Source organism: Carcharodon carcharias, chromosome 12 (assembly GCF_017639515.1).
Source record: "Carcharodon carcharias isolate sCarCar2 chromosome 12, sCarCar2.pri, whole genome shotgun sequence".
Classification (NCBI taxonomy): Eukaryota; Metazoa; Chordata; class Chondrichthyes; order Lamniformes; family Lamnidae; genus Carcharodon; species Carcharodon carcharias.
Genome location: NC_054478.1, coordinates 49,454,854 through 49,480,209, shown reverse-complemented (window position 1 = coordinate 49,480,209; position 25,356 = coordinate 49,454,854). Strand labels below are relative to the sequence as shown.

Sequence of the window (25,356 nt, the reverse complement as noted above, 5' to 3'; positions counted from 1 at the left end):
ACAGCAGTACTAGATGAATAAATCTTGGGAATGCCCATGAAACAGCTAATAGGTGCTTCAGGAGTAACCCAGAGTATCATGACATGGTGAACTGCCCAAAGCAGAGAGGCAGGTTCCTCAAACTGACACATGACACAGAGAATTCTGAGGCAGAAGATGAAAATAATGATGAATCCAAAAGAACTGTACTGGCCACCAGGAGTTTTATTCCTGCCATGAATGTATTAGTCACAGATATATTCAACTGTGCTGCACTAGGCAATGCTTGCACTTCAATAATATGTGGAATAGACGTGATTTGTGGGCCCGGAAGCAGACACAATATGCACTTCTGGTCACAATTGCAGCTGACACATAATTTCACGCTGGCTGGCCAATTAACTAGCAGCCAGCGTGAAACACGCACTGAGAGATGCCCAGCAATGCCTGGGGGATGGCAAGAGGGCAGGCACTGAGACAGGTGAGGGTGCGGGTGGGTGGTTTATAATAAGCTCCCTGAAGACTGACAACTGCTGTGGAGCTGCCTCAGGGAGCTGCAGTATTGCTCAAAGAATATTTGTGCAAATAAAATGCCACAAACTATCTCTAATGCAACTACAGACAACTGACAGCAGTACTCATAATTCCGCAACCTTCAAACATCTTCTGGGCATTTTATCCCACCCTGGATTGGGAATAATGCAAGAAAGTGAAGGCCCATGCACCAAGCATAAAAGCACACAAGCCACTAAAAATCCTGGTCGATTGGGGCTTTAATTGGATTAATTGGATCTTTCATTATTGGCAGGCATGCATCCAACTCCCATGCCCGCCTGCACGCCCACCGTGATAGAGCACAACATTGCTATGACACTGGGACACCTGCCCAACGTTTTCTCACGTGATTTCGCATTAGCTCGGGTTGGCCACATGTCTGATCGCGACACGTAAAATTCCAGCCTTAAAGTTATATAGACAGTTTGGTCATCCTACTTGTCAAAAATTTAAAATCCTACAAAAAGATGCAGGTTTGATTGTTGAAAAGTATGCAAGGCTAATAGAAGAGATTAGTGAGAAGTATGAAATCTGTAAAAAGTATGTAAGGATGCCACCAAGGGTGTGCAGATCAATCTACAGGGTGATACTTCTCAGAATTTCTGAGTGTTTCTGAAACCACCCAAAGAGGCAGTAGATTCAAAAGGGGAATTGTGGAAAATAAAAAAGTGCTTCCAAAGCCTGAATGATGTTTCCAGATCGTGGTATTTTTTGCTGAGATCACTTTGCTGAAAATAGGCTGTGGTCAATTAAAAGCAAATCCTGCAATTTTTTATTGGTATCATTAAGGGAAAATTTCAGGCATCTTCATAATGCACGTTGAAGATTTCTTCTGGGGTTAAATTAAATCTGGAGAAAGGTGTAATTAAGTTTTCATCCTTAGGTGATCCAAAGAACATGAAACTGTTCATTTTTAGCAATGCTTTACATGCTAATCTTCCTGATGGGCATTCTAGTGCAGCTGGGTGGAACTAGATGTTGTCCTTTCGCTTAGGAAGCTAAGAAAATTAAAAGGATTGTGAAATGTACTTTGGTTGCTGAAACACTGGCTTTTGTGGAGGCATATGAGATTTTACTCATCAAATATTTTAAGTGAGATGTCTTACAGAGTGCGTAGTGAAGATGGTATACCTATTGAATGTTAGGTAGATAATCATTCATTGTGGGATAATGTATACTTCACAAAAAGAATGAGTGAGAAACAGTTAAGGATTGGCCTTGCTGGCTTGAAACAAATGCTGGAAAGAAAGGGAATCTCTCATTCTAAGTGGGTGGGTGCAGGTCATTAACTATCAGGCTGTTTTACAAGAAGCACATACAAGAACATTGTTAGGGATCCCAGCAGAGAGACATCTTGCAATGTAATGCTTTACAGATTTTAAAGGGGTTTTTCATTTAATTTGCTTTTTATATTGTTTCTGTTTATTAACTTTAAATTTTATTTAAAGAAAGAGAAAGGAATCTATTAATGCTTTTCTGGTTGTGTTTAACTATATGCAGGTGGTGGACATTGACTGGGGATTCACTTGAGCACATATTAAGAGACATTTATTGAAACTGTGGTGTGGATGAGTTAGGAGGTCTATGCATATAACATTTATAACTGTAAATAAATGTAAGGTTAAATAGAAATTAACTCCAGTATTATCCTTCACTACTGGCCATATGAACTATAATATGGTCTAAAAATTAGGATCAGAATTTTCAGATTGAAATTAGGAAACACGTTTAAACACAGGGTGGAAATTTGAAATTCTCTTCCACAAAATGCTGGGTCAAGTGTTAGTATAAAATCTGAGTTTGATAGATTTCTGTTAACAAAAGGTATTAAGGGGTAAGAAACAAAGGTGTTAGGTGGAGTTAGGTCACAGGGCAGCCATGATCTCATTGAATGGCAGAACAGGCTCAAGGAGCTAAATGGCCGACTCCTGTCCCTATGTTCCTACATCCTTTAATGTTGTATATTTCTTTTGAAATTATATCTCGTAACTACTTTCATTGGTGCCCTTCACCATTCAACTCTGTAATTTCCTTCAAGGTTATAGACTTTAACAGTTGTGCAACATATACGTCTGAAAATACAAGTGATTCAAATGATGTAGGTAGTTGATTATGCTTTCAGGCCAATTAGCAAGACAGCAATCAAGCCAATAGTTTCGCAATTGTTTCTGCGGTACTGCAGAATTCCTAATCTTCATTCAGTATGTGCCTCACATAACTTGTCTGTTTAGATTATTTCTAAAAGTGCTGTTACAAACACATTAAGAGCATAATTAAGTCCCTCAAGCTTGGCACTGGGTAGCAGTTATTAAGATTCCTCTAACAACACTTGTTTCTTTATTCATGTAAGTCATTTCAAAGGTAGTCAATGCCTGACAGCCTAACTGAGATAAAGAGCATTCACATGCAAGAGGAAAACTCCAACAAGAATGGGCCTTTCTGCCTGATCTAAAAAACTAAAGTAAAATATGTATGGGTTACCCTACTCCTGTCACAATTCAGTACAAATCGATACTAAATTAAAAATTAGATAGCTGACACCTGAAACGGTCACACTTATCCAGTAGTGGTACTTATCTGAATTAGGTTAGAGCACATTGGGCTGTAATTTCCCATTGAAAGCAAAAGGTTATAGGAAATAAAAAAGCCAGGCATACAGAAATACAATATTGAAAACTAAGATATTGAGGTTCCTTTGCTCATCAATAGACACATTGGGAAGAATTTTAACCTCCCAAAAATGGATGGTTTTGGGTCAACTGGGATGTTAAAATGTTAAAAATTAAACTCCTGAATCCCAGCCCATTTCCAACCCACCCACTGCCGGTTTTAATGGAGGCAGAAAAGGGGTGAGCAACCAATCCTCTTCCAGTAGGCTGGTTGGCAATTTATATGTTATAATGAGGCTACATATCTCATACCAACTTTTTAAATTTAACACTGGTCAGTCAAGTTTTCCAGGCTTTGGAAAACCTGCAGGATAAAGGGAGTCAAGAACTGCAGGATTCAGGAGGTAAGGACCTATCCACTTACCTGCTGGATCCTGTTTACATGCTTTGCCCATGCCCCATGATCAGACATCACCCGAGCCTTTCCCACTGACCCTTCTAATCTCCTCCACGAGATCTGATCTCTGATCTCCTCCATGAGCCTTCTGACCTCCCCCAAATAATCTTTCCATTCTTTCCTAAAGGCCTCTGATATCCCCCACAAAGCTTCTAATCTCCTCTGACTTTTCTAATCTCTCTCCAACCCTTCTCATTCCCTCCATAAGGCCCACGTTCTCCTCCATGACTCTTCCGATCTCCCCCAACTTGTCTGATTTCCCACACGAGGCCTCTGATCTCCCCACCTGCCTTTTTAATTCCTCACTTCATCCTCTCCATTTCATGATTATTGTTTGGTCACAAAGGCCTAGCCAGCTGACAGCCAGGCATCCTCTCAATCTGACAGGCTGCAGCCAGGAAATGGGACAAAATAAATAACCTACTTATCAGGTTCCTACCATTAATTTCAACTAGACCCAAGGGAAACCCTTTGTTCTGGGCTTCCCAACCCCAAAGCAGTCTCCCCAGCCCTCCCTCCTCACCTCTGAGTTAACATCCAGCCCTATGTTTGGAAATACAAACCAGCCTCTTGACATCTTTCACTGAAAAATATTGTACAAAACATCTGGTTGATTATAGTCTCCAATTATAATTAAGCAGTCAAACAGGAAGAATATATAAGAATTTGGTGAAAGAGCAGAAAAATAATAATTTAAGACCTGTCACCATGACAGAGGGCCAACATATTTTCTTCAGTGCTGCAATTGCTATAGTTCAATGAAATCTGAAATGTACTTTAAATATGTTGCTATTTATGATAGTCTGAAAAAAAACAGTACATTCTAAGAATCAACTTGACTTTTTCCCCAACATGTATCATATGCATAACGCACATTACACATTTTTAAAATTCTAGCATACACTAAGTTAGATTTCTTTAACTTGCAAATAGTTTTAATATTAATGAATCAAGTAATTGTAAATCTTGCAGAAATATAAAAATAATTTATTAACACAAAAGCTTTGTGGGAAGTAAGAATTGTTGCACCACTGCCTCTGTATCCATTTTACCTAATATTTTGCTCAGAGTATTATGAGTTTCCCGAGTCATACAGAACCAAGTTGTCAAGTCATTTGATGTTACCAGTCACTTTGGATATCAGCTTTTATGGGTGTTCAAAGAAAAACATTGTGAGGAAAACATCAGAAAATGAAAACAAATTAGTGAAAGATGAGTAATCGTAAGAGAAGAACTGCATCTAATTAGGTATGAAGAATTTCTTGCATATTTCCGCTGCATTAAATTGTACTTTTAAGTTTGTCACAGATTCAAATAGCAAGCACCCAGCATTGGTTCTGATCTGGTAAAACTCACATCAACACCCTTAATGAGTTGCATTTTGCAGGGTCACAAGAAAAGTAAGAGCTTTTAACATCAATGATTTTGAGTAGATATTTCACAAAAACTGGATTTCATTCAAGTGTTTTCATTTTTACATGGGATTGGTGTTTCAACACACTCCAGGATTACATAGAATTTACAGCACAGAAGCAGGCCATTCAGCCCCACAGATTTAGATCAGTGACTATGCTAGACAGAAGCCTCCTCTTATCTTATTTCATCTCACCTTATCACCACATCATCTATTTCTTTCTCCCTCATGCACTTACCTATTTTTCCCTTAACTACAGCTATGCTTTTGCCTCAGCCATTCCAATGGCAGCAAGTTCAATGTTTTCATCACTCTCTCAATAAAGAAGCCTGCCTTGAGTTCCTTATTCAATTTATTAGTGATTATCATATTTTTATATAGAATATGCAGCACAGAAACAGGCCATTCAGTCAAACTAGCCTGTGCTGATATTTATGCTCCACACACGTCTTGTCCCACTCTTTCTGCCTCATCTTAACCTTTCAGCATATTTTTCTATTGCCTTTTCTTTAGTACTTGTATCAATACTTTTTGAAAGCATCCAATCTATTTACCTCAAACCATTTCCTGTAGCAAGGAGGTCCACATTATAACCGCTCTCTAAATAAAGTTGCCCTTTGTTTCCCTGTTTAATTTATTAGCAACTATCTTCTGATTTTGTATCTCTGATGATGGATCCCAAACTTGAAACATAGTGTTCAGGGAATTTTGCAGCCCCATTGCAGTGGAGCAGTGCGGCAAAATGCAGCGAATCCATTCAAAATGCCACTGACTTCGGTGGGACCGGAAAATCCCGCCAGCAGGAAGGACTGTAAAGTTCCGTCCATTAACTCTGTTTCTCTCTCCACTGACGCTGCTGAACATTTCCAGTATTTTCAATTTTTAATTTCAAATTTCCAGCAGCATTTTGCTCTTGCATTTATGGCCTCTAGTTCTAGATTCTCCCACAAGTGGAAACAATTCCTCTACCTCAAGCCTATCAAACCATTTCTTGATGTGAAAAAGCATTATCAGGTCACCTCCCGGCCTACTCTTTTTATGAGAGGTGAGTCTTTACCGATACTTATACTCTCTCAGTTCTGCTATCAGCCTTGTAGGCTGTTCTTGCATTTTCTCCAGTGTTTCTATATCCATTTTTTTTGTAATGTAGGCCTCAAATATTCAGATGATGGGGTCTCGCTTCCTGCCATCTGAAGAATTGGCGGGGACACATCGCCACTGACTCCAAGTGCCCTGCAGCCATTTCACACTCGAATGAGAGTTCAGTGGCTGCAGGCGGGACTACCGCCCCTCACTCGGGAGGAAGTCCTGCCTCAGAGAGATGCCGGCCAATCAGATTGGCTGGCAGCTCTCCAGTCCCTGCAGTAGGCTGGTGAGGAAATGCAGAAGGATGCCTGAAACTAAGTCTGGGCACCAGAGGGCCAGGTAATTTTAAAGGGTCCCAGAGTGGGGAGAGTAGGGGTGACCTGGGGTGGTGGGGGACGCGAAGGGTGCAATCAGGGTCTTGGCGGAGAGGCCAGCAGGGGCGGTGGTAGGTGAGGAGGCCACCAGACCTTAATGGGAGGGAGTGCCCAACATCAGTAGGGCGCTTCTGGTGGGGACACCCTCCCCCCTCTCCTTCCTGCCTGGGATGAAACTTTATTCATTTTTGGGCTTTCACCGTGCAACTTCAATCCTCCCCTCAGCCTAAAAATTGGGGCTGGGCAGGAAACAGCCTTGAAGTGAGGCCACTAAAAGCCTCAATTGGGGCAAGGGCGGGCTTCCTGTCCGAGGCCTTGCTCACTCCAGTGTAAAATCGCTGTGTGGTTGGGGCGGGTGGGAACCCAGAGGGAATCCCGACTCTTCATTTTCACACACAGCACCCCCCAACCTAAAAAGTAGCCGATGGTCTAGTGTCAAATTCTGGCCCATGGAGATCAAAACTGCACACAGCAATCTAAATATATTTTAAGCAAAACTCCATATAAGTTGAACATAACTCCTCACCTTCTGAATTCTATCCCTCTGGAAACTAACCCCAATGTCTTGTTTGCAGTTTTTATGGCTTTGTTAACCTGCACTGCTACTTTTAATGATTTAGGGGTGCATGTGTACCCCTAAATCCCTGTACACGTGTATTCCATTTCGACTATTATTTTCCATGGTGGTGTTCTTATTCCTCCAACTAAAATGCACCACCTCACACTAATATACATATTGAAATTCATTCGCCATTTACATGTTCATTTTGCAACCTTGTTCACACCTTCTTGTATTATCATGTCATGTTATCATAATTGTTTTATAATCCTTTGTAATTGGCTATTTTTGTTGCAGTCTTCCTCAGTATTAACAATGCACCACCACCCCCACCCGCCACCACCATCACCATTTGGTGTTGTCTGCAAATTTGGATATAGTACATCTGATTTCTGAATCTAAATTTATCTAAATTGTGAGCAACAGTTGTACTATTCCAGCAGTCTATTTAACTAATTTGAACCTCTACTCTCTGTTTTGTAACCAGTTCTCTACTCAGTTTATTACTCCTGACTCCACCTGCTCTGGCTTTAGTCAGGAATATACTATTCAGTACCATACGATAGTAATTTTAAAAGTCCATGTATGTCATAACAACTACATGATAAGATAGACACTGCTCTGTTTTCCCTACTTGTTGAGCACACAAGCATTAAATGAGGGTCAAGTGCTTCCTCACAGGGCAATAGGAAATTCTGAGGATGGCACCCAAAACCACCCTCATACATCCAACTTCAGAGAACACCAATTGAGGTTAGGAAGCAGGCAACTGTCAGTGAGGGGAAAGTGTACAAAGGGGCGCATCTAAAGAAAGATAAAAATAATTCACAGATGGAAATGTAAATTGCATTTTTTTCTTTGAACCACTTTTAAAGACCAAAACTGTTCACTGGCTATTTAATATGCAGTTGCTCTTTATCAGTTGTATTTAGTATTCTAAGTTATTAGTAGAAGTTCTGCAGGCAAAAAGGTGCCGATTAAGGATGGAATGTTAAGCTTATTCAACTCATGCAATTGACATATTTGGAAATTATAAAGAGTGAATTGTTCAGCTGACAAGCATTAATAAGCATGTTAAGAGGAAAATACATATTTATATTAAATAAATCCAACAAATTTTAAAAGTTGCAATGCTGGAGCAACAAATTTCACTGCAGATTGTGTTATACTACACAAGGGGAGCAAGGAATGGCTCTGGAACAAGGTTTTGGCTGAATACCACGTGCAGTATAACCTTTTCAAACTGTCTAAATCCAGTGTAGAGGTTAGACCTGTTGACATAAACATAACAACCTTTATCCTTAAGTGCGGAGCAGATGATCCTTCTCGGCTTCCTCCAGAATTCCTCTAAGTCCAGATGGTTGAGTGCACTGGACACAACAAAGGCAATAAGCCCTGACAACATCAAGGCTTGTAGTATTGGGTTGATTTCTTCCAGACATCTTTGGGCCTAGCTGTTGGTCCTTGAAATTGGCCTTTTGGTATAAAATGGATGCAATGAGGTCCACTTTCTCCTCTTAATAGTCTGTTTCTAACACTACTCTGAAAATTCATATTTCTCCAAAAGAAGTAAGAAGACTAGTAATACCTGAAGACAAAGAACAGCTTTTTGCTCAGCAAGGGAAAGTTGATAAGGTCAGATATAAAAGATGCTATTTTATTCATAGCATGTGCACAGTTTTTATGAGCTACTACAACTGATAGTCATCTACCACTATATAGCCTGCTCCTTGGGTATGGTGGAGAAGCAGAACATAGGGAGGCTCACACTTAATAAAGAAGTTGATAGTGAGGCTCTTCTTCCTTATCTGCATGCTGCCCCTTGATGACATTATCCAAAGCATGGAATTAGGTTGCACATGTACACTGACAAGACCCTATCTTTTGTTTCTTTACTTGTCATATTACCACCCACTTTTGCCTTGCATATTCATCCATTTTATCTTTTAATCTCCTTGCCTTCCACCCTAGCACAGACCTTCCCTTCATTCTTGTCTGCCATATAGCTGCCATTTCCTCTACTAAAACTTGTTTAATTTGAAAATGATTTTACCTGATTATGCTCCTGTGAAGCAGCTTGGGACATGTTTCTACATTAAGTGCACAATATAACTGCAAGTTGCTGCTATTGTTGTTGTTTGGTGCCTGCTTTGCACTGTGGGGACCACTAAAAATCTGATTGTGTGTCTTTATTTCAGAGGTTACCAGCACATGTAATGTTTCATTGGCAAGTACTGCTTTTCTCAATGTTAGTGAGCTTTTTAACAAGTATACAGCTAGATTAACAGATGTTTTGACATCTGTACTAACCAAGTAGCTTGTTGGCTATTTAATGCCTTTACTGCAAGTGCATTGCGCTGGGCCTAGCTTTTTTTGAAATCTGGTTCTCAAGGCATTTCATAGTGCACCTGTCACTGATATTTTAGTTATAGTTTAAATGCAACATGAGTCAGAGCTTTGATACAGTCCTATCTGTAAGTGTCAGCTTGACTCTTTCCTCAACTGAACATTGCGGTTTCAATCCCAATATGAATTTAATCAAATAACCTAAAATGATATTACAGGGCTCAAGTAGTCCCATGTTGTTGGAGGTGCCTTCTTTTCATTGAGATGTTTAACCAAGATCCCACGTTTATGTGCAGCTGGACATAAAAGATCCTCCTGTGCTTTTTAGAAGAGGGTTGGAATTTCTCCTGATGAATATCCATCCCTTAATCAGTACCACTTAATCAATACCAGACTACATTGGGCAGAATCGTCCCAGATTTGCACTGTGTGGTAGTGGGCGTGAAAAAGGACGTTTTACCCGTTGGCTGCAATGGTGGGTTTTTGCACCATATCATCCACCTCCCACCTCATTAATTATGCGGCCACAGGACCCATGCCGTCTCGCTGGTGGGCAGCCTCTGAATCGCCCACCACACCCATTACCTCCCTGTTTCCTCACTCCGGGTAACATATCTGTAGCCACTGACACAGTTCTCGATGCTTGCAGCCCTGGACTGCTCCAGTGAAGACATGGCCCTGAGAGCCAAGAAGAGTTCAGTGGCCCATCACTGGAATGCCTTTTGGAGGTCCACTGTGATCCCCTCCGCTGCTACTCTGGCCGCAGGAGGTCCAACAATCTCACCACTCTGGCTTGGGAGGCGGTGGCAGTGGTGATCAGTGCCAATGCTGCACAGAAGAGGTTGGCCATTCAGTGTGGAAAGAGGGTGAATGATCTCATCCATGCCGCTAGGGTAAGGCAACTATCTCATCGCTCTAAACTCACACACTCACAAGGCCATCACACTTTCACTGGCATCTTACTCACTGCCAGCTCAAGGAACATCACCACAGACCTTATCACTCATCCTCACATCTCCACCTGGTCTCACCTCCTCTGGAGACTGCCTCCTCAGTCCTCACCCTCTTGAGGCTACTTGCGCAGATCAACATGTGCCCCCACACACACTCAGGGATACCCCCCTTCCCCAGGACAGCCCTCATCCTGCAGCCTCTTCTCTTGCGGAGACAAATTCTCCCCCTTCCTCAAGCAAGCCCTAGCCTTGCAGCTATTGAAAAGCCACCCCCGCCTTATGGCTGCTCTGGTAAGTAGAGACCTCCCTGTGAGACCCCCTAGAAGTGATGTGGTGCTGCCTGCAAAGCCTGGCGCTGATGACCATGAGTGCTGCCCAAAGCAAGATAAGTAAACAAACCTCAAAGTCCTGAGTGAAGTGCAGCTTGCCAGGTGCACGTTGTTTATGTACACTTGTGAAACACGTCAGCATGCACGCCAATGTGCCTGGATGATTCAGGGTACGATTCTGGTAAGCAGGGCTTATAATGAGATGTTAATCTATGGAAATTAGGTTCCTGACATGCAGCAACAGGAAATGCAGCCCACTACTGACAGGCAGACCAGATGATCACCAACCTGGTTCTATGAAGGCGCGAAACTGATTCTTGGCCTTCTCGCCATATTGTCCACTCATGACCTCCATAACGCCTGCTGCCAACGGGACCGACCAATTCTGCCCATTATCTGGTTATTTACCTGTTGCTGTTTGTAGGACCATATTTTGTGCAAATTGGCTGTTGTCTACAAAGTTACAATGACTACAATTCCTAAGTAATTTATCGGTTGTGTAGCACTTTAAGAAATCTTGAACACATGATAAAATGTTTCTTTCTGATTACTTCTCCTGCATGGAGGAATGTCGGAACCCTCAGAGATATCCTAAAGAGCAAGCAAATTCAGTCACAGTAGCTACTGCTAGTAGCTTTTGTTTTAAGTCATGTCGTAATCAAATAAACAACAGGAGATATCCTTTCGCCTCTAAGATGTTTTTCTTTTCCCTCCAAGATATCAGCGTAATTGTGACTTTGTATTAACAAACCACAAGCAGTTGTTAGTTAAGTTGGGCCTTCACATCAAAATTTAGCAATGAAGTGACAAAGTTATTTCATGTAGCTAAGGAATGAAATGATTACATTTCACACACTTTGAATTGAAAAACATATTTTCACCTGTCCTTGAAATACTCAAATGAAAAAGTGAACAATGTTCCTGTAAAATTACTCTTTGACAAGTCACAAAAGTTGTTATGAAACAATTTCAGAGGCAGTGATCCAAACTTCAGATTTTACAGTACTTTCAGCAAACGATTCCAATAAACAACAATCTGCAATAATAATAGGACCTAAACTCAGCTTCACTTCATATAACAAATTATCTTTCATTCCTTCTTTCAATGCCAAAGTTCTCAGAATTATATAACACTCGGTCTATGCAAAGAAACACATTTCCACAGATTTCTGAAGGCCAATTATTAGTTATTATATATTGGTACCTCAAGTAACATTGCACTTTATGGCAGTACAGTTTGGAAACCAGCTACAATCGAATTTCTTATACTGAATATTTTAAAAACAGCACCAACTTATTTTTATATAGTGCCTTTGATATAATAAAAACATCTCAAGGCACATCACAAGAGAATTATTAAACAAGTATGACACCGAGTCACAAAAGGAGATATTTGGTCAGATGGCTAAAAGCTTGGTCAAAGAGTTAGGTTCTTATGGAGTGTCTTAAAGGAGGGAAGTAAAGTACAGTGTCGGAGAGGTGTATGGAGGATATTCCAGAGATTGGGGCTTAAGCAACTGAAGGTGTTACCAAAAATTGAGTGATTAAAATCAGAGATATACAAGAGGCCAGAATTAGAGGAGTGCAGATATCTTGAGAGCTGTGGGGCCGGAGGAGCTTGCAGAAACAAGGAGGGACAAGGCCATGAAGGGATTTGAAAACAAGGATGAGAATTTTAATATCAAGATATTGCTTGACTGGAAGCCAATGTAGGTCAGTAAGCACAGGCCTGATAGGGGAACAGGGCTTGGTGCAAGTTAAGACACGGGCAGCAAAGTTTTTGTATGGCCTCAAACATAAAGAACGTAGAATGTGGGAGGCCAGCCAGAGGTGCATTAGAATAGTGAAGTCCAGAGATAATGAAGTTATGAATAAGAGTTTCAGCAGCAGAACAGCTGAGACAGTGACAAAGTTGGGCGATGTTATGGAGGTCTTATGTATAGGCGGTCTTAGTGATGTTATGAGTATGTGGTCGGAAGCCTGTCTTGGAGTTGCGAACAAACTACGTTAATCTCAGACTGTTGCTCGGGAGAGGGATGGAGATGGTAGCTAGGGGACCAGAGTTTCATGTGAGGATAGAAACAATAGCTTCAGTCTTCACAATATTTCATTGGAGGAAATTTCTGCTCATCCAGTACTTGGCTAAGCAGTATGACAAATTAGCAATGGTGGAGAAGTCAAGAGAGATGGTGGTGAGCTAGAGCTGGGTGTCATCAATATCTTGTGAAAACTAGCACTGTTCTTTGAGATGATGACACTGAGGGGCAGCATATAGCTGAGAAATAGGAGGGTGCCAAGGGTAGATCCTTGGGGCAAAAAAGAGTAACAGTATCTTACTAGCTGAAAATGCTACTGTCGAGCCCAATGCCATGTTCACAATAATTTTTATAATTGTAGTTTTGAACAAGAGAGTCTACAATAACAGACTAAGGGCTATATCATTCACACTGAAACAGATGCATATCCCTCAACATCTCCATCACTACACTATTGAAGTAAAGCATGTAACTGCTTGTGTGTATTGTGCCTACACAGATTGAGGATGTACCAATTTTCACTTTGCAATTTGGTCAGATAAAATTGATGGAGCAGAGTGGCACTTTAATTAATCTTTTCACAATAATGATACAAAACACAGAACACTTTTTTTCATGCTGTCTAAGAAAGCAATGCACCTAAAATCACTCATCAATGTGTAAACCTCACACTAATGCTGGTAAAGCAGGGTTCTTTGCATGTAAAAAAGGTGTACCTTATGTATTCTGGATAGTGCTGTCTTTACCCAACATCAATAATGCATTGCAATTGGCTGATCCCTTTGTGGTTGAGATGGCACAACAAGCACAGCCTGACAAGTGAGGATGAATGTCCTCATAGCTCACTCTGTGGCAGTAAACCTGTTGCAGAGGCTAGTGCCTTCTGCAATTCACACAGCTGCGATGTTCTCTGTGCTTCAAACTTCACATCTGATTTATCACTAAGGTGTTTTCAATATTTACCGCTCCCACCCCACCTCACCCCTGCCACTGACTAAATGTTTATGTAGCCTTTAAACTTGATTTTGCCAATTCCCCTGTCACTGCTTGTTACTGGTCACACTCCATAAACTCCATGCATTGGCCCTCTCTATAAATACCAACACACCCATGTCTGTGCTACCCTGCATTTTCTTGTTTTACATGTCTTATTGTCCTCTCCTTCTAACTCTGTACATCCTCCACACCTCTGCTTCATTAGTGACAGAATCATTAGGATCTTGGGCCCTATGATGTGGAATTTGCTCCCTAAACACCTCTGTATTTCTTTTTACTCTTCACAACTTTAAAAATGCCATTAAAATCAAGCCTTCAGTCACTTCTTAAATACCACAAAAACATTCACTGTCCATTTCCTTCTTCCTCTGTGAATGAATGCCAGTTGTTGATTAGAACATTAGAACAAACAGCCTGTTGCATATGTTACTGCAGGTATTGCTAAGCCTTGGGCTTTATGTGGCTCTTATTTTTTTTAAAAATAGAGCCTTGTAAATTGGCTAGCCTATTTTATGCTTAATCCACTCTGTATTAATTGTGTTTACAATGGTTATTTTATAAATAAATACACCTCTTCACATCATAATTCACGAATACCTGAATTTTAATAATAGCCTAGTTTCTATTTTTAAAAATGCTCTTTACTTCACATTTCAAAATCTGGATTTTGATTTGAATAAAATTTGATTATCTAGATTTTGATTTGCACTTTTCAGAAACAAATCGGGTCCTACCTCAAAATGCTTGTTTTCAATTGGCCAATCAACTTTTATTTTAAAAAATTATGAAAAAAATAAATATTTGTTATCATTGAACTTTAAGAAAACAGTGCATTTACTACATTGTGTGAGTTTAAGTGCCACTGTTAATGGAGTTTAATGAACAAGTGCAAGCTAAGCAATATTTTCTCAGATCACATTCATATATCTTATATAAATGTATGCTACAATGTGCTCAAGGTATAACAGTGTAATGCATATGGTCTATTCAATACATAACGTGAAAAAGTAATATTCTTCTTACATGCAGTACTGACAGTTGCCACAAAATATTAATTTATAATATCATCAGCTGGACATATATCACTTCATATTGTAATCAACTAGACATACATATGTATTAAACTTTGTTGAAAAGAACACTTTTCTGAAGCAGAGGACACTGGCTTACAGCAGCTACTATGCTGTATTTGTGAAGGACACAAACGGCTTTTATAGCGACACCAAGTCTATGGAGCTCTCAGAGAGAGGTCACATAATCCAGTCCTTGGATACTGGATAAAAAGATATTGGATTTTTGAATAGTCAGAGAGACTGACACAGGAACAAAAGCCTTACCCCATCTCTCTTTCTTCTGAAACCTCTCTCATCAAAGCTGAGCTGTTTGTAATTTGAAAAACCCACTAGAAGACCTCATTGCTGCAAACCAAGAATACTGAAAGGGAGAATTCTGATCAACCAGCCACGACTGCAGACTGACTGCTCCACTGTGGAAAGGGACCCTTCAGCTATAAACAAACATCTGAACAATACGTGAATTTTTTTCTGACTGTACTTGTTATTTGGCCACGCTTTTAAGATTGTATACTCTGAGGAGTTTTACTTCTTTTTTGCATGATTGGGGGGGATTCTGTGTGTGTTGTTTTTGCATTAGTGAGTAGTTGGATATTTTAAACTGTAATTTTAAGCCTTTTGTTAAAATTTCTGCATTGCTACCAGAGTTTTAGCAATAAAACTAACTCTTTACTTGTTAACTTAAGGAACCTGGCTGGCTTATTTCTTGCACCAAGCTATACATTGTTAAATATATATTAAATTGGTGATATCATCTCCCTTTTAAATTCTGTCATAACCAACTCAGGAGTAAGACAAAGAGGGGAGCCAGTTCACTCCAGCTAACCTGGTTGTAACAGTGCAACAGCTCCATAACCTCTTCCATTCCCATGTCCCTCTGCGATCTCTGCACTCATCTAATCAAGGCCTCTCGCACATCCTCAATTTTAAACTTCTCATCCTCATTTTCAAATCCCTGCATGGCCTCATCACCACTAGCCCCCCCACTACCCCATCTCTGCAAGTTCCAACCCCACAACCCTTTGTGATGTCTGCACTCATTTAATTCTGACCTCTTGCACATTCCCAATTTTAATTGCTCCATGATTGGTACGATTGGTGGCTGTGCCTTCAGTTGCCTAGGCCCTACACTCTGGAATTTAATCCCTAGATCTCTTCACCTCACTACCTCTCTCTCCTCCTTTAAGACATGGCTTAAAGCCTGTCTCTTTGACCAAGGTTTTGGTCACTTGTCCTAACATCTCCTTATATGGCTCAGTGTCAAGTTTTGTTTGCTAACTCTCCTGGGAAGTGCCTTGGGCCAGTAACTACATAGAAGATGTCATACAAATGTTGTTGCAGTATGACAAATAATTGATTGAAAGTTTTGAAATAAAGGTGATACTTGTAAGATGAGACAATCTGATCATCTATTTTATGAATATGGCTCATGGTTGCTTAACTGATATGAAATTATTTCAAGATCTCAGATAATGTGTTTTTTACATGAAATATTCCCATATTTAGACATTCCAGGAATTCAATCCTTTAAAAGAAAACTCATCAATCATTTCTCAGTGGATTGATTCACTCTGTTCCCGGGGACCACCGTGGATGTTCAAATATACCAATCACTCCTGGGAAAACTGAAAAATCCAAGCTAAAAAGCTGCTCAAACACCCAAGTTTGAGTAATGGAAGCAGGCACGCAGATTTGAGAATAAAAATTAGAAAGGTGGTAGGTACAATGGGTAAAAACAGTTAAATTAGGGTGAAAAAAAGAGGAAAGGCAAGAATAAAAAAATATATAGCTTGAAAATAGGGATGCTGGTATAAGCACAGGTTTAAATGTTTTCATTTGCATAATTATACTTTGTTGTTTCATTTAGTAGTTTAGTGGTAATATTGTAATAATAATGTTATTTCTGATGTTTGAATAGCTCCGTCATTTTAATATTTTTTATTTCAATGGCAGAGTGCCTAAATTGAAACCAACCCAGGAAAAAAGAGACAGTGGGTGGAATTATCTCAGGTTTGCACTAAGTACAGTAACGGGCAGGAAAAATGACATTTTACCCACCAGCTACAATGGCAACTTTTCACACCATATCGTCCCAAACCCTCCACATTCATTATGCAGTCCCGGGATACATGCCACTTCCATGGCAGGCGGGCTCCGGTTCACCAGCCATGCCATCACTTCACCGCTTCATCACGCCAGGCACCACATTTAAAGTACAAAATAAAAGCAAAAGCAAAAGCTTCCATCCCAGCAGCCCAGGACAACAGCAAAGAAGACATGGCCCCGAAAGACAAAAAGCCTACAGCCCTCGAGCGCCTTTTGGGTGCCGTGGAGGCCCGCAGTGATGTCCTCTACCTCCTGTCTGCAGGAGGTCCAGTAATCTCACCACTCCAGTTTGGTACGCGATGGCAGTGGCAATCAGTGCCAATGCCGCATAGAGGAGGTTGGCCATCCAATGCAGATTGTGGATGAATGATCTCATCCCTGCCGCCAGAGTATGGCAACCATCTCCTCACTTTAAACTCACACAGTTAAGCCCATCACACATTTACTGGAATGTCACTCACTGCCAGCTCAAGGGACATCACCACCCATTCTCACACACATACCCTCACATGTCCATCTGGCCTCATCTCCACTGGAGACTACCTCCTCAAGTCTCACCATCTTGAGGCCATTTGCACAGATCAACATGTTCCCCCACACACACCCTGGGATATCGCCCTTACCCAGTACAGCCCTCATCCTGCAGCCCCTTCCCTTGCCTGAAGCCACTTCTCCCTCTGCCCCAAGCAAGACCAAAGCCACCCACATATGGCTGGTCTGGTGGATAGAGTCCTGCCCGTGAGCCCCTCTAAAAGTGATGTGGTGTTGTCTGCGAAGCCTGGCGCTGATGATTGTGAGCGCTGTTGGACTGCGATTCTTGCCACCAAATTTGGAGGGTCTCGCGAAGGTAAAGCTGGTGGTACTTCTCCAGTGCCTTGAGGTGCCTATTGTAGGTTGTTCAAGTCTCCAAAGCATATTGGAGGGATCATTACTACCCAGCAAACCATGATGTTAGTCCCAGCTTTGAGATCCTGGCTCTCCAATACTCTTTTCTTCAGTCGGCCATGCTGACTGAACATTGGAGGCAATGCTGAGTGTTGTCATCTATGTCTGCCTTCATTGACAGGAGGCTCCCAAGATAAAGAAAATAGTTCACATTATCCAGGATCTCGCTGTTGATCTTAATCAATGGGGAGGTGTTTTGCTGTGGGAGCTGTTTGGATGATGAGCAAATTTAAGAAGTGCAAGGAACTGCACCAACTGCTATACATGGCAGTTTTCAACCTCGCAAAAGCTTTTGACTCTGTCAACTCTGTCAACTTATGGAGTATCTTCCTCCGGAGGTCCCCAGCATCACAGATGCCAGTCTTCAGCCAATTCGATTCACTCCATGTTATATCAAGAAACAGCTGAAGGCACTGGATACTGCAAAGGTTATGGGCCCTGATATTTTATCGATAATAGTACTGAAGACTTGTGCTCCAGAACTGCCGCATCGCTAGCCAAGGGCATCTACCCAGCTATATGGAAAATTGCACAGGTATGTCCTGTACACAAACAGCAGGGCAAATCCAACCCATCCAATTACTGCCCCATCAGTCTACTCTGCATCATCAGTGAAGTAATGGAAGGGGTCATCAATAGTGCTATCAAACGGCACTTGCTTAGCAATAACCTGCTCACTGATGCCTAGTTTGGGTTCCACCAGGGCCACTCAGCTCCTGACCTCATTACAGCCCTGGTTCAATACAGACAAAAGGGCTGAACTCCCAAGGTGAGGTGAGAGTGACTGCCCTTAACACCAAGGCAGCATTTGACCAAGTGTGGCATCAAGGAACCCTAGCAAAACTGGAGTCAATGGGAATCAGGGGGAAAACTCTCTGCTCGTTGGAGTCAAGCCTAGCACAAAGGAAGATGGTTGTAGTTGTTGAAGGTCAGTCACCTCAGCTCCAGGACATCACTGTAGGAGTTCCTCGGGGTAGTGTCCTCAGCCCAACCATCTTCAGCTACATCATCAATGACCTTCCCTCCATCATAATGTCAGAAGTGGGGATGTTCGCTGATGATTGCACAATTTTCAGAACCATTCACGACTCCTCAGATACTGAAGCAGTCTATGTCCAAATACAGCAAGACCTGGACAATATCCAGGCTTGGGCTGACAAGCGGCAAGTAACATTCACACCACATAAGTGCCAGGCAATAACCATCTCCAACAAGAGAGAATCCAACCATCAATAGCATAACAATCACTGAATCCCCCACTATCAACATCCTGGGGGTTACTATTGATCAGAAGCTGAACCGGACTAGCCATATAAATACTGTGGCTACAAAAGCAGGTCAGAGGCTAGGAATCCTGCAATGGATAACTCACCTCCTGACTCCCCAAAGCCTGTCCACCATGTACAAGGCACAAGTCGGGAGTATGATGGAATACTCTCCACTTGCCTGGATGGGTACAGTTCCCACAACACTTAAGGAGCTTAACACCATCCTGACAAAGCAGCCCACTTGATTGGCACCCCATCCACAAACATTCATTCCCTCCACCACCGACGCACAGTAGCAGCAGTGTGTACCACCTACAAGATGCACTGCAGGAATTCACCAAGGCTCCTTCGACAGCACCTACCAAACACATGACCACTACCATCTAGAAGGACAAGGGCAGCAGATACATGGGAACACCACCACCTGGAAGTTCCCCTCCAAGACACTCACCATCCAGACTTGGAAATATATCACTGTTCCTTCACTGTCACTGGGTCAAAATCCTGGAACTCCCTTGTTAACAGCACTGTGGGTGTATCTACACCACATGAACTGCAGCGGTTCAAGAAGGCTGCTCACCACCACCTTCTCAAGGGCAACTAGGAGTGGGCAATAAATGCTGGCCCAGCCAGTGAAGCCCACATCCCATGAATGAATTTTTTTAAAATTGCCCACTCTCAGAAATTCAGCACCATCCTGCAGCTACTCCATGATGAGATACAACCTGTGATCCTCAACAACTGAACAACTGCAAACCCTATCTCAGTGAAAACTGGGTTCAAACAAGGCTGTGTCATTGCACCCACTCTCCTCCAATTTCCTTACTGCAAAACTGCACCTCACCTCCAGAAAATTACCCACAGGCATGGAGATAATCTGCAGAATAGACTGGAAACTGGTCAACTACACCGCCTTCAACCCAAAACCAAAACTACTCCAACCTCAGACATAGAGCTTCAGTATGCAAATGATACAAACGTGCACACTCACTCAGAAACTGAGCTCCAGGTCTCTGTTGACCCCTTCTCCGAAGCATATAAGACAATGTTCCTTTCACGAAACTCCGGGAAAACAACACTGATAACAATCAGGTAGCAATGTTATGACATTGATTACAACACCTCTTTTCCTTGTGTTGCATTGGCTAATAAAGGTACAAAGAACCTTGTATTTATTCTATGAACCGTAAACTGTAACTGTTGCTTAATTTTTGAAGCTAAAATTTCAATAAAAAGAAATTAGACTTTGTTAACATCCTGGATTACTAGGATCTGCTTCTTTGTTTAATCAAGGTTTAAAAATGCCTGACTGTTTCACATAAATTGTTGCATTAGAGGCTGCATCTTGCCCCAGAATTCAACATTACCTTAAACAAAACTCAACAATCATTTCCCAGTGACTTGTGCGCTGGGCTCAAAAAACAATTTGACTGAATTAAATTTAAATAATACCCTCGGGAGAAAATAACACATTTTCTCGTTGCAGTGGAATAGCAAAGCAGGTCCAAAATATCAATATGCCTCTACCATTCCTACACTGTTGCAAAAAATTGCTCATTCACTTATTAAGAGCGGTCCATCAAAAGGCAAGGGGCGCAATCTTTTAAAGAGCTCGCCCTTTGCAAGACGAGAGGAGCTGGGATAAACCGCAATCTGCGGGACTGGGGGAAGATGTTTGGGTACTCACTGAAGGCTACCACAGCCAGGGACAAAGTGATGATAATGGATATCCAGGATACCCACAACGCCTTCTTGCGGTAGATCTGGGCTTCGTGGGGTTTCAGCTTTTGACTGCTTTCCAATAAACCTAGAAGAAAAGGTCACGAAGAAATGAATCGTCTTACATGATTTGTATGGTTAAGCGGCGTTCACTGGCCCTGGCCAGATCCCAGGTGAGTGGAGGGATTATCAAAAACAAGTTGAAATGTATTGCACATTTTAAAACCAGCAGTATAAACCCATAGAGGCCAGTAAAATCTCGAAGGACTTAAGTTGTTCTAAGGAAATTTTATTAGGAGCTTCGTCCTTGAAATATTCAATAATTCACAACTATTCCCTCTGCCAGTGTCAATGTATCTGTGCTGGGACAACTTGATCTCCGCATAAAAATACATAAAGCGTTTAATCTTGATGAATAATTAATAATCGAACTTCCTAAACGGCTCCAATGATTGTAAAGTGCTTCTCTGTTTAAAGTCAAACTGCGGCGACCATATGTCTAACATTGTGTTGTGTAAAGGTGGCATGTTGTCTGTCTAAAAGTTTTCAAATCCCCTGATAACTCTAATTCACAAAACATTAGCTTAACGTTACACCTCGACTGCTGTTAGTCTCACACAGCCTCCAGCCCTCCTCTCTTCTACATCTTCATTGCATGTGGTGAAACCGGATTGCAGATCTCACACTCACCTCTGTTCTCCACCATATCACCGAACTGCGCACTTTCACTGATTCGCATTTCGTTGTCTTTGTCCATCTTGAACCGTTCTTTCTGCTGACCAGAAATCGAGGGATGCTGGACGCTCTGATGTTCAGTGGTCGCCTGGTTTGTGGAGGAAGCCGGCAGATCTGGAGGTGGGGACTCCATGGCTAAAGTACTATGTGGGGAATGTAGCACACTGACGAGATGTCTGCACACCCAGCAGAAGATGGAGCGAGAGAGAAAAGGAGAAAGGTTTAAACGCTAGCTCACGTATCAGAAGGACTCTCGATTCATCAGCACAGAGCTGTAAATTGGCGAACAGGCTCTAATTAAAATTCGGAGTTTCGCCAAATCAGTTCTGAACCACTGTCGGATTCCTGTGTCTATATGACCAGACTGTGTGACGAAGCATTCATATCAATCTGCAGTGGAAAAAAAAACATTCAAACATAAATAAGTTAATGACATTCAGCAGATGCGTGCGCTAATGTTTGTGCCTCAAGATACAAACTGACAAATATATTTTCTCTTTAAGTCTGCACCGTGAGTACTGTTACGTCTCCCAAGCTCGAAGTAAACACAGGGCGCTCCTCCCTCTTGAATGAATTCCACACCTTGGTTTCTGAGGCAAGCACAACATAAGATTCCCCTTGTGACAGGCGTTGCTGGGTAGCGCCGTGAACCCACTCAGAAACACATTAGATGGTGTTTAAAATAGTTGTAAATTCACACTGACATCGGGAAAAAACGAGGAAAGGTTTGGGGAATTGTAGTGATTAAAGCGATTTTCTGTGCAGTCCTGTGAGCCTGTGCACACAAATTCAAGCGTCACTAATGTAAGAGCCGTTCCAAACCGGAACTTCTGCCCACTAAAGAGTTTCGGAGAGGATTTTCAAACCCGGGAAGATCGTATTACAGCAAACAATCTAGCACGGACTAAATGGGCTTGGCTTGTATTTATGTATTTAGCATCGCTATTTTAAATACGGGTCACCAAAATTGGCTTTATGCCGATTTGAGCTGCTGATAGGCGATCAATTTTAACTCCTTGGGGAGTCTGTGCCTGATCTGTCAAGTTACAATCTAATCCCCTGGTCAGATGATGGATGGCACTCTTCTTGTGCTACAAGTCACACTGAGATATTACTTTCCTCGTGTTCAGAACAGTAGTAAGCAAAGCTTTTCAGGATATATAATTATAGTCTGAATGTTAATTGCGCGTATGACAATATAAGGTCTTTGAGTTGATTTATGGATTGTGATAATGATCTCATTAAATTTACCAGAATGCCTAGTCTGTAGATTTACACAGATTCTCCGTATTAATGATGCTGCAAGCGATCATAAATGACTCTATCTTTAGTGCTAAATAATAGACGAATTCCGTATTGTCTGATCATTGGATCTGTTAGATAAATACATTTTAATGTGTCTTGAATAAATAAACGATATATAAATCAGGTAGTTATGCCTTTTAAAAAAAGAACATCATGTTTGTATTTATATCACTACTGTCCCCAAAAAGAGATGCTGCTCTGTAAAAGACGAAATACTGAGTGTTATATATAAAGACATTATATATGTAAAATCTGTTATTGATTAATATTAGTCAGCAGGTCATGTATCATTGGTCCATATTTAGGTCACATTTAATACATCATATTGTCAGAACGCATGTTCATTTTCAAAAATAACACCACTGTGAAACACTGCCCTATGCAAATGGTGCAAAATCCATTATATGTTAATCGTGAACGCGCATGTTGTGAAGGAGCGAGTAAATATTCTCCTGTTGAAAAGCTAACTGAATTTCTTCCTGCTCCGAACCAAATCATACAAAATCTTAGTTTATAAACGGCGATGCTGGGAATTAGGTGCAACAGTTGGCTGAAAGCTGGCTGTAGGTTCAGGCTGCAAATTTAGATCCTTGTCCGTGTTCCAGTTTCGCCCTACAGGTTTGTGCGAGTCGAAACGCTACTGTGGCCATAAATGTGTCCTCGAGATTTATTATATACATTTTGTGAGGTTCTTTTCCCACCTATATCTGTTTAGCTCGGGTTTTATACTGAGTAGCATCTGCTTGAACATATTAACACATTCAGGTGATTACACACCAACTCACCTCTACCACACGAGCTGCAAACTAACATTAACATTAACTCCTCGGGGAGTCTGTGCCTGAGCTGTCAGGTTACAATCTAATCCCCAGGTTAGATGACGGATGGCGCTCTTGGCATTTTAGAAACCCGATTTGTTCCCCACCATATAGGTTAGCAGTGACTAGAAGTTTTAAGACTTCTTCAAATATATTCTGCGAAGTGACATTCGGGCAGTTTAATTTGAAAGTTACCCCGCGCTTCTGCTATCTGATTACGTGAACAAATTATTAAACTGAGCTTTATTTTCATGTTTTTATTAACAGCCATGCATTCTGACAATTACAGCAGTAAATGACATAGATCACAGTAACACAGTAACAAGTGTCCGTTCGAGTGGAAGGATTTGGAAGGGTAGCTGGTTGCCTAAGATCAAATGATGGACCAGTAACTTACCGGAGTCCGTTATTAAAAAGTAACATCTAGTAACTTATTGTCATTATATTAAGCCCTAAGATAAAAGCAAAATACTGCGGATGCTGGAAATCTGAAATAAAAACAGAAAATGCTGGAAAAGCTCAGCAAGTCTGGCAGCATCCGTGGAGAGAGAAACAGAGTTAACATTTGGAATCCGTATGCCTTATTTTATTTTCATTACATTAGTCTGTTTGGGAAACATTACTACTTCAAAAGAAGCAATTAAGTAAAACCAGGTGCCATGTTTTATTGCTACGTGAGGATAGAATAAAAAAGGACAACGCCTCATGAAACTTTGATAAAAGCTCCAGTTAGTTACACTACAGCTACTGACCTCGAATGGTTTCAGGAGCTTCCTCTCTCTGGGTCAGAGTGAGCTTTGGCCCAAGGTTTGTGCACACAGCCTGGAAATCGCCTTTCCCCTACATGACCATGTCAGCGGGAGTTGTGCGAACTGACGCAGCAAATCCTGCCTACTGAGCGCATAGGTGTAAATTTCTCTCAGAGTTCCCTAAGGTAGAGAGCATTTTCACACTGCGTGTGGCCTACCATCGCTCATCTGCTAATGCATGTTGCTTAGGATGAACCTCTTTTCCTGTTTTCATTGCACAAAACGTGCTAAAATCATCTATTTTAAATGGGCGTTAAAATTAGTCTACACCTCCCATGACAGGAATTGATCTCTTCAATTTGCAATGAATAAGTTTGCTTACACATTCTATATTCCTCGTGATTATCTTTATTATTGTGAGGCTTAACTTTATCATATTCCTCATTTAAAAATTGAGTTTAATTTTGACCTGTTTACCCATGGTTGCAGCCATTTTTCAACACATATGGACTGTATTTCCTCAGTGGAACTATTGGATTCCTGTTGTAATTCTGGCAGGAATCACAGATCCAATAACACCAATTTGCTTTTATATAATGCCTTTAGATTGCAAAATATCCCAAAGTGCTTCACAGGAATGTTACCAAAGAAAAATTGATACCAAACCATTGGTTTGTCTGTGTTGTCTATTTGCAAGTTACAGACATTGCTTTCAGTTCCCCAGTCACTTGATTTAATAGAAGAATGGAGTATAAATACCAAGGTTACAGATGGCACCACTGAATCATCCAGCAGAACCAACCCCTTTTCCACAGTTAGTGTGACTAATTGTACCATAGCTTCCTCTAGTAAATCTAATTCCTATCTTCAAAAAGGAGACTTGTCTACTTGTGGAGTGAGTTCAGATTAATGGTGCATAATTATAAGGTAAGCACTAAGAGATCA

The 25,356-nt window shown here is 41.3% G+C and overlaps 1 protein-coding gene across 4 annotated transcripts in view; it reads right to left on the bottom strand.

The window, feature by feature from the left end:
- The window catches only part of LOC121285305 (transmembrane protein 163-like), a 218,702-nt gene extending 196,078 nt beyond the window's left edge, over window positions 1-22,624 (bottom strand). The window contains exons 1-3 of one of the 4 annotated variants that reach the window (XM_041201743.1): window positions 22,023-22,624; window positions 21,495-21,929; window positions 20,773-20,892 (exon numbers count right to left, since the gene is read on the bottom strand). In XM_041201743.1, the coding sequence (XP_041057677.1) occupies window positions 20,773-20,892; window positions 21,495-21,672 (298 nt within the window). In that variant the 5' untranslated portion in view covers window positions 21,673-21,929; window positions 22,023-22,624. The remainder of the gene's footprint in view (window positions 1-20,772; window positions 20,893-21,494; window positions 21,930-22,022) is intronic. The other 3 variants (XM_041201742.1, XM_041201744.1, XM_041201745.1) reach the window with 3 other exon arrangements.
- Window positions 22,625-25,356: the final 2,732 nt, after the last annotated feature.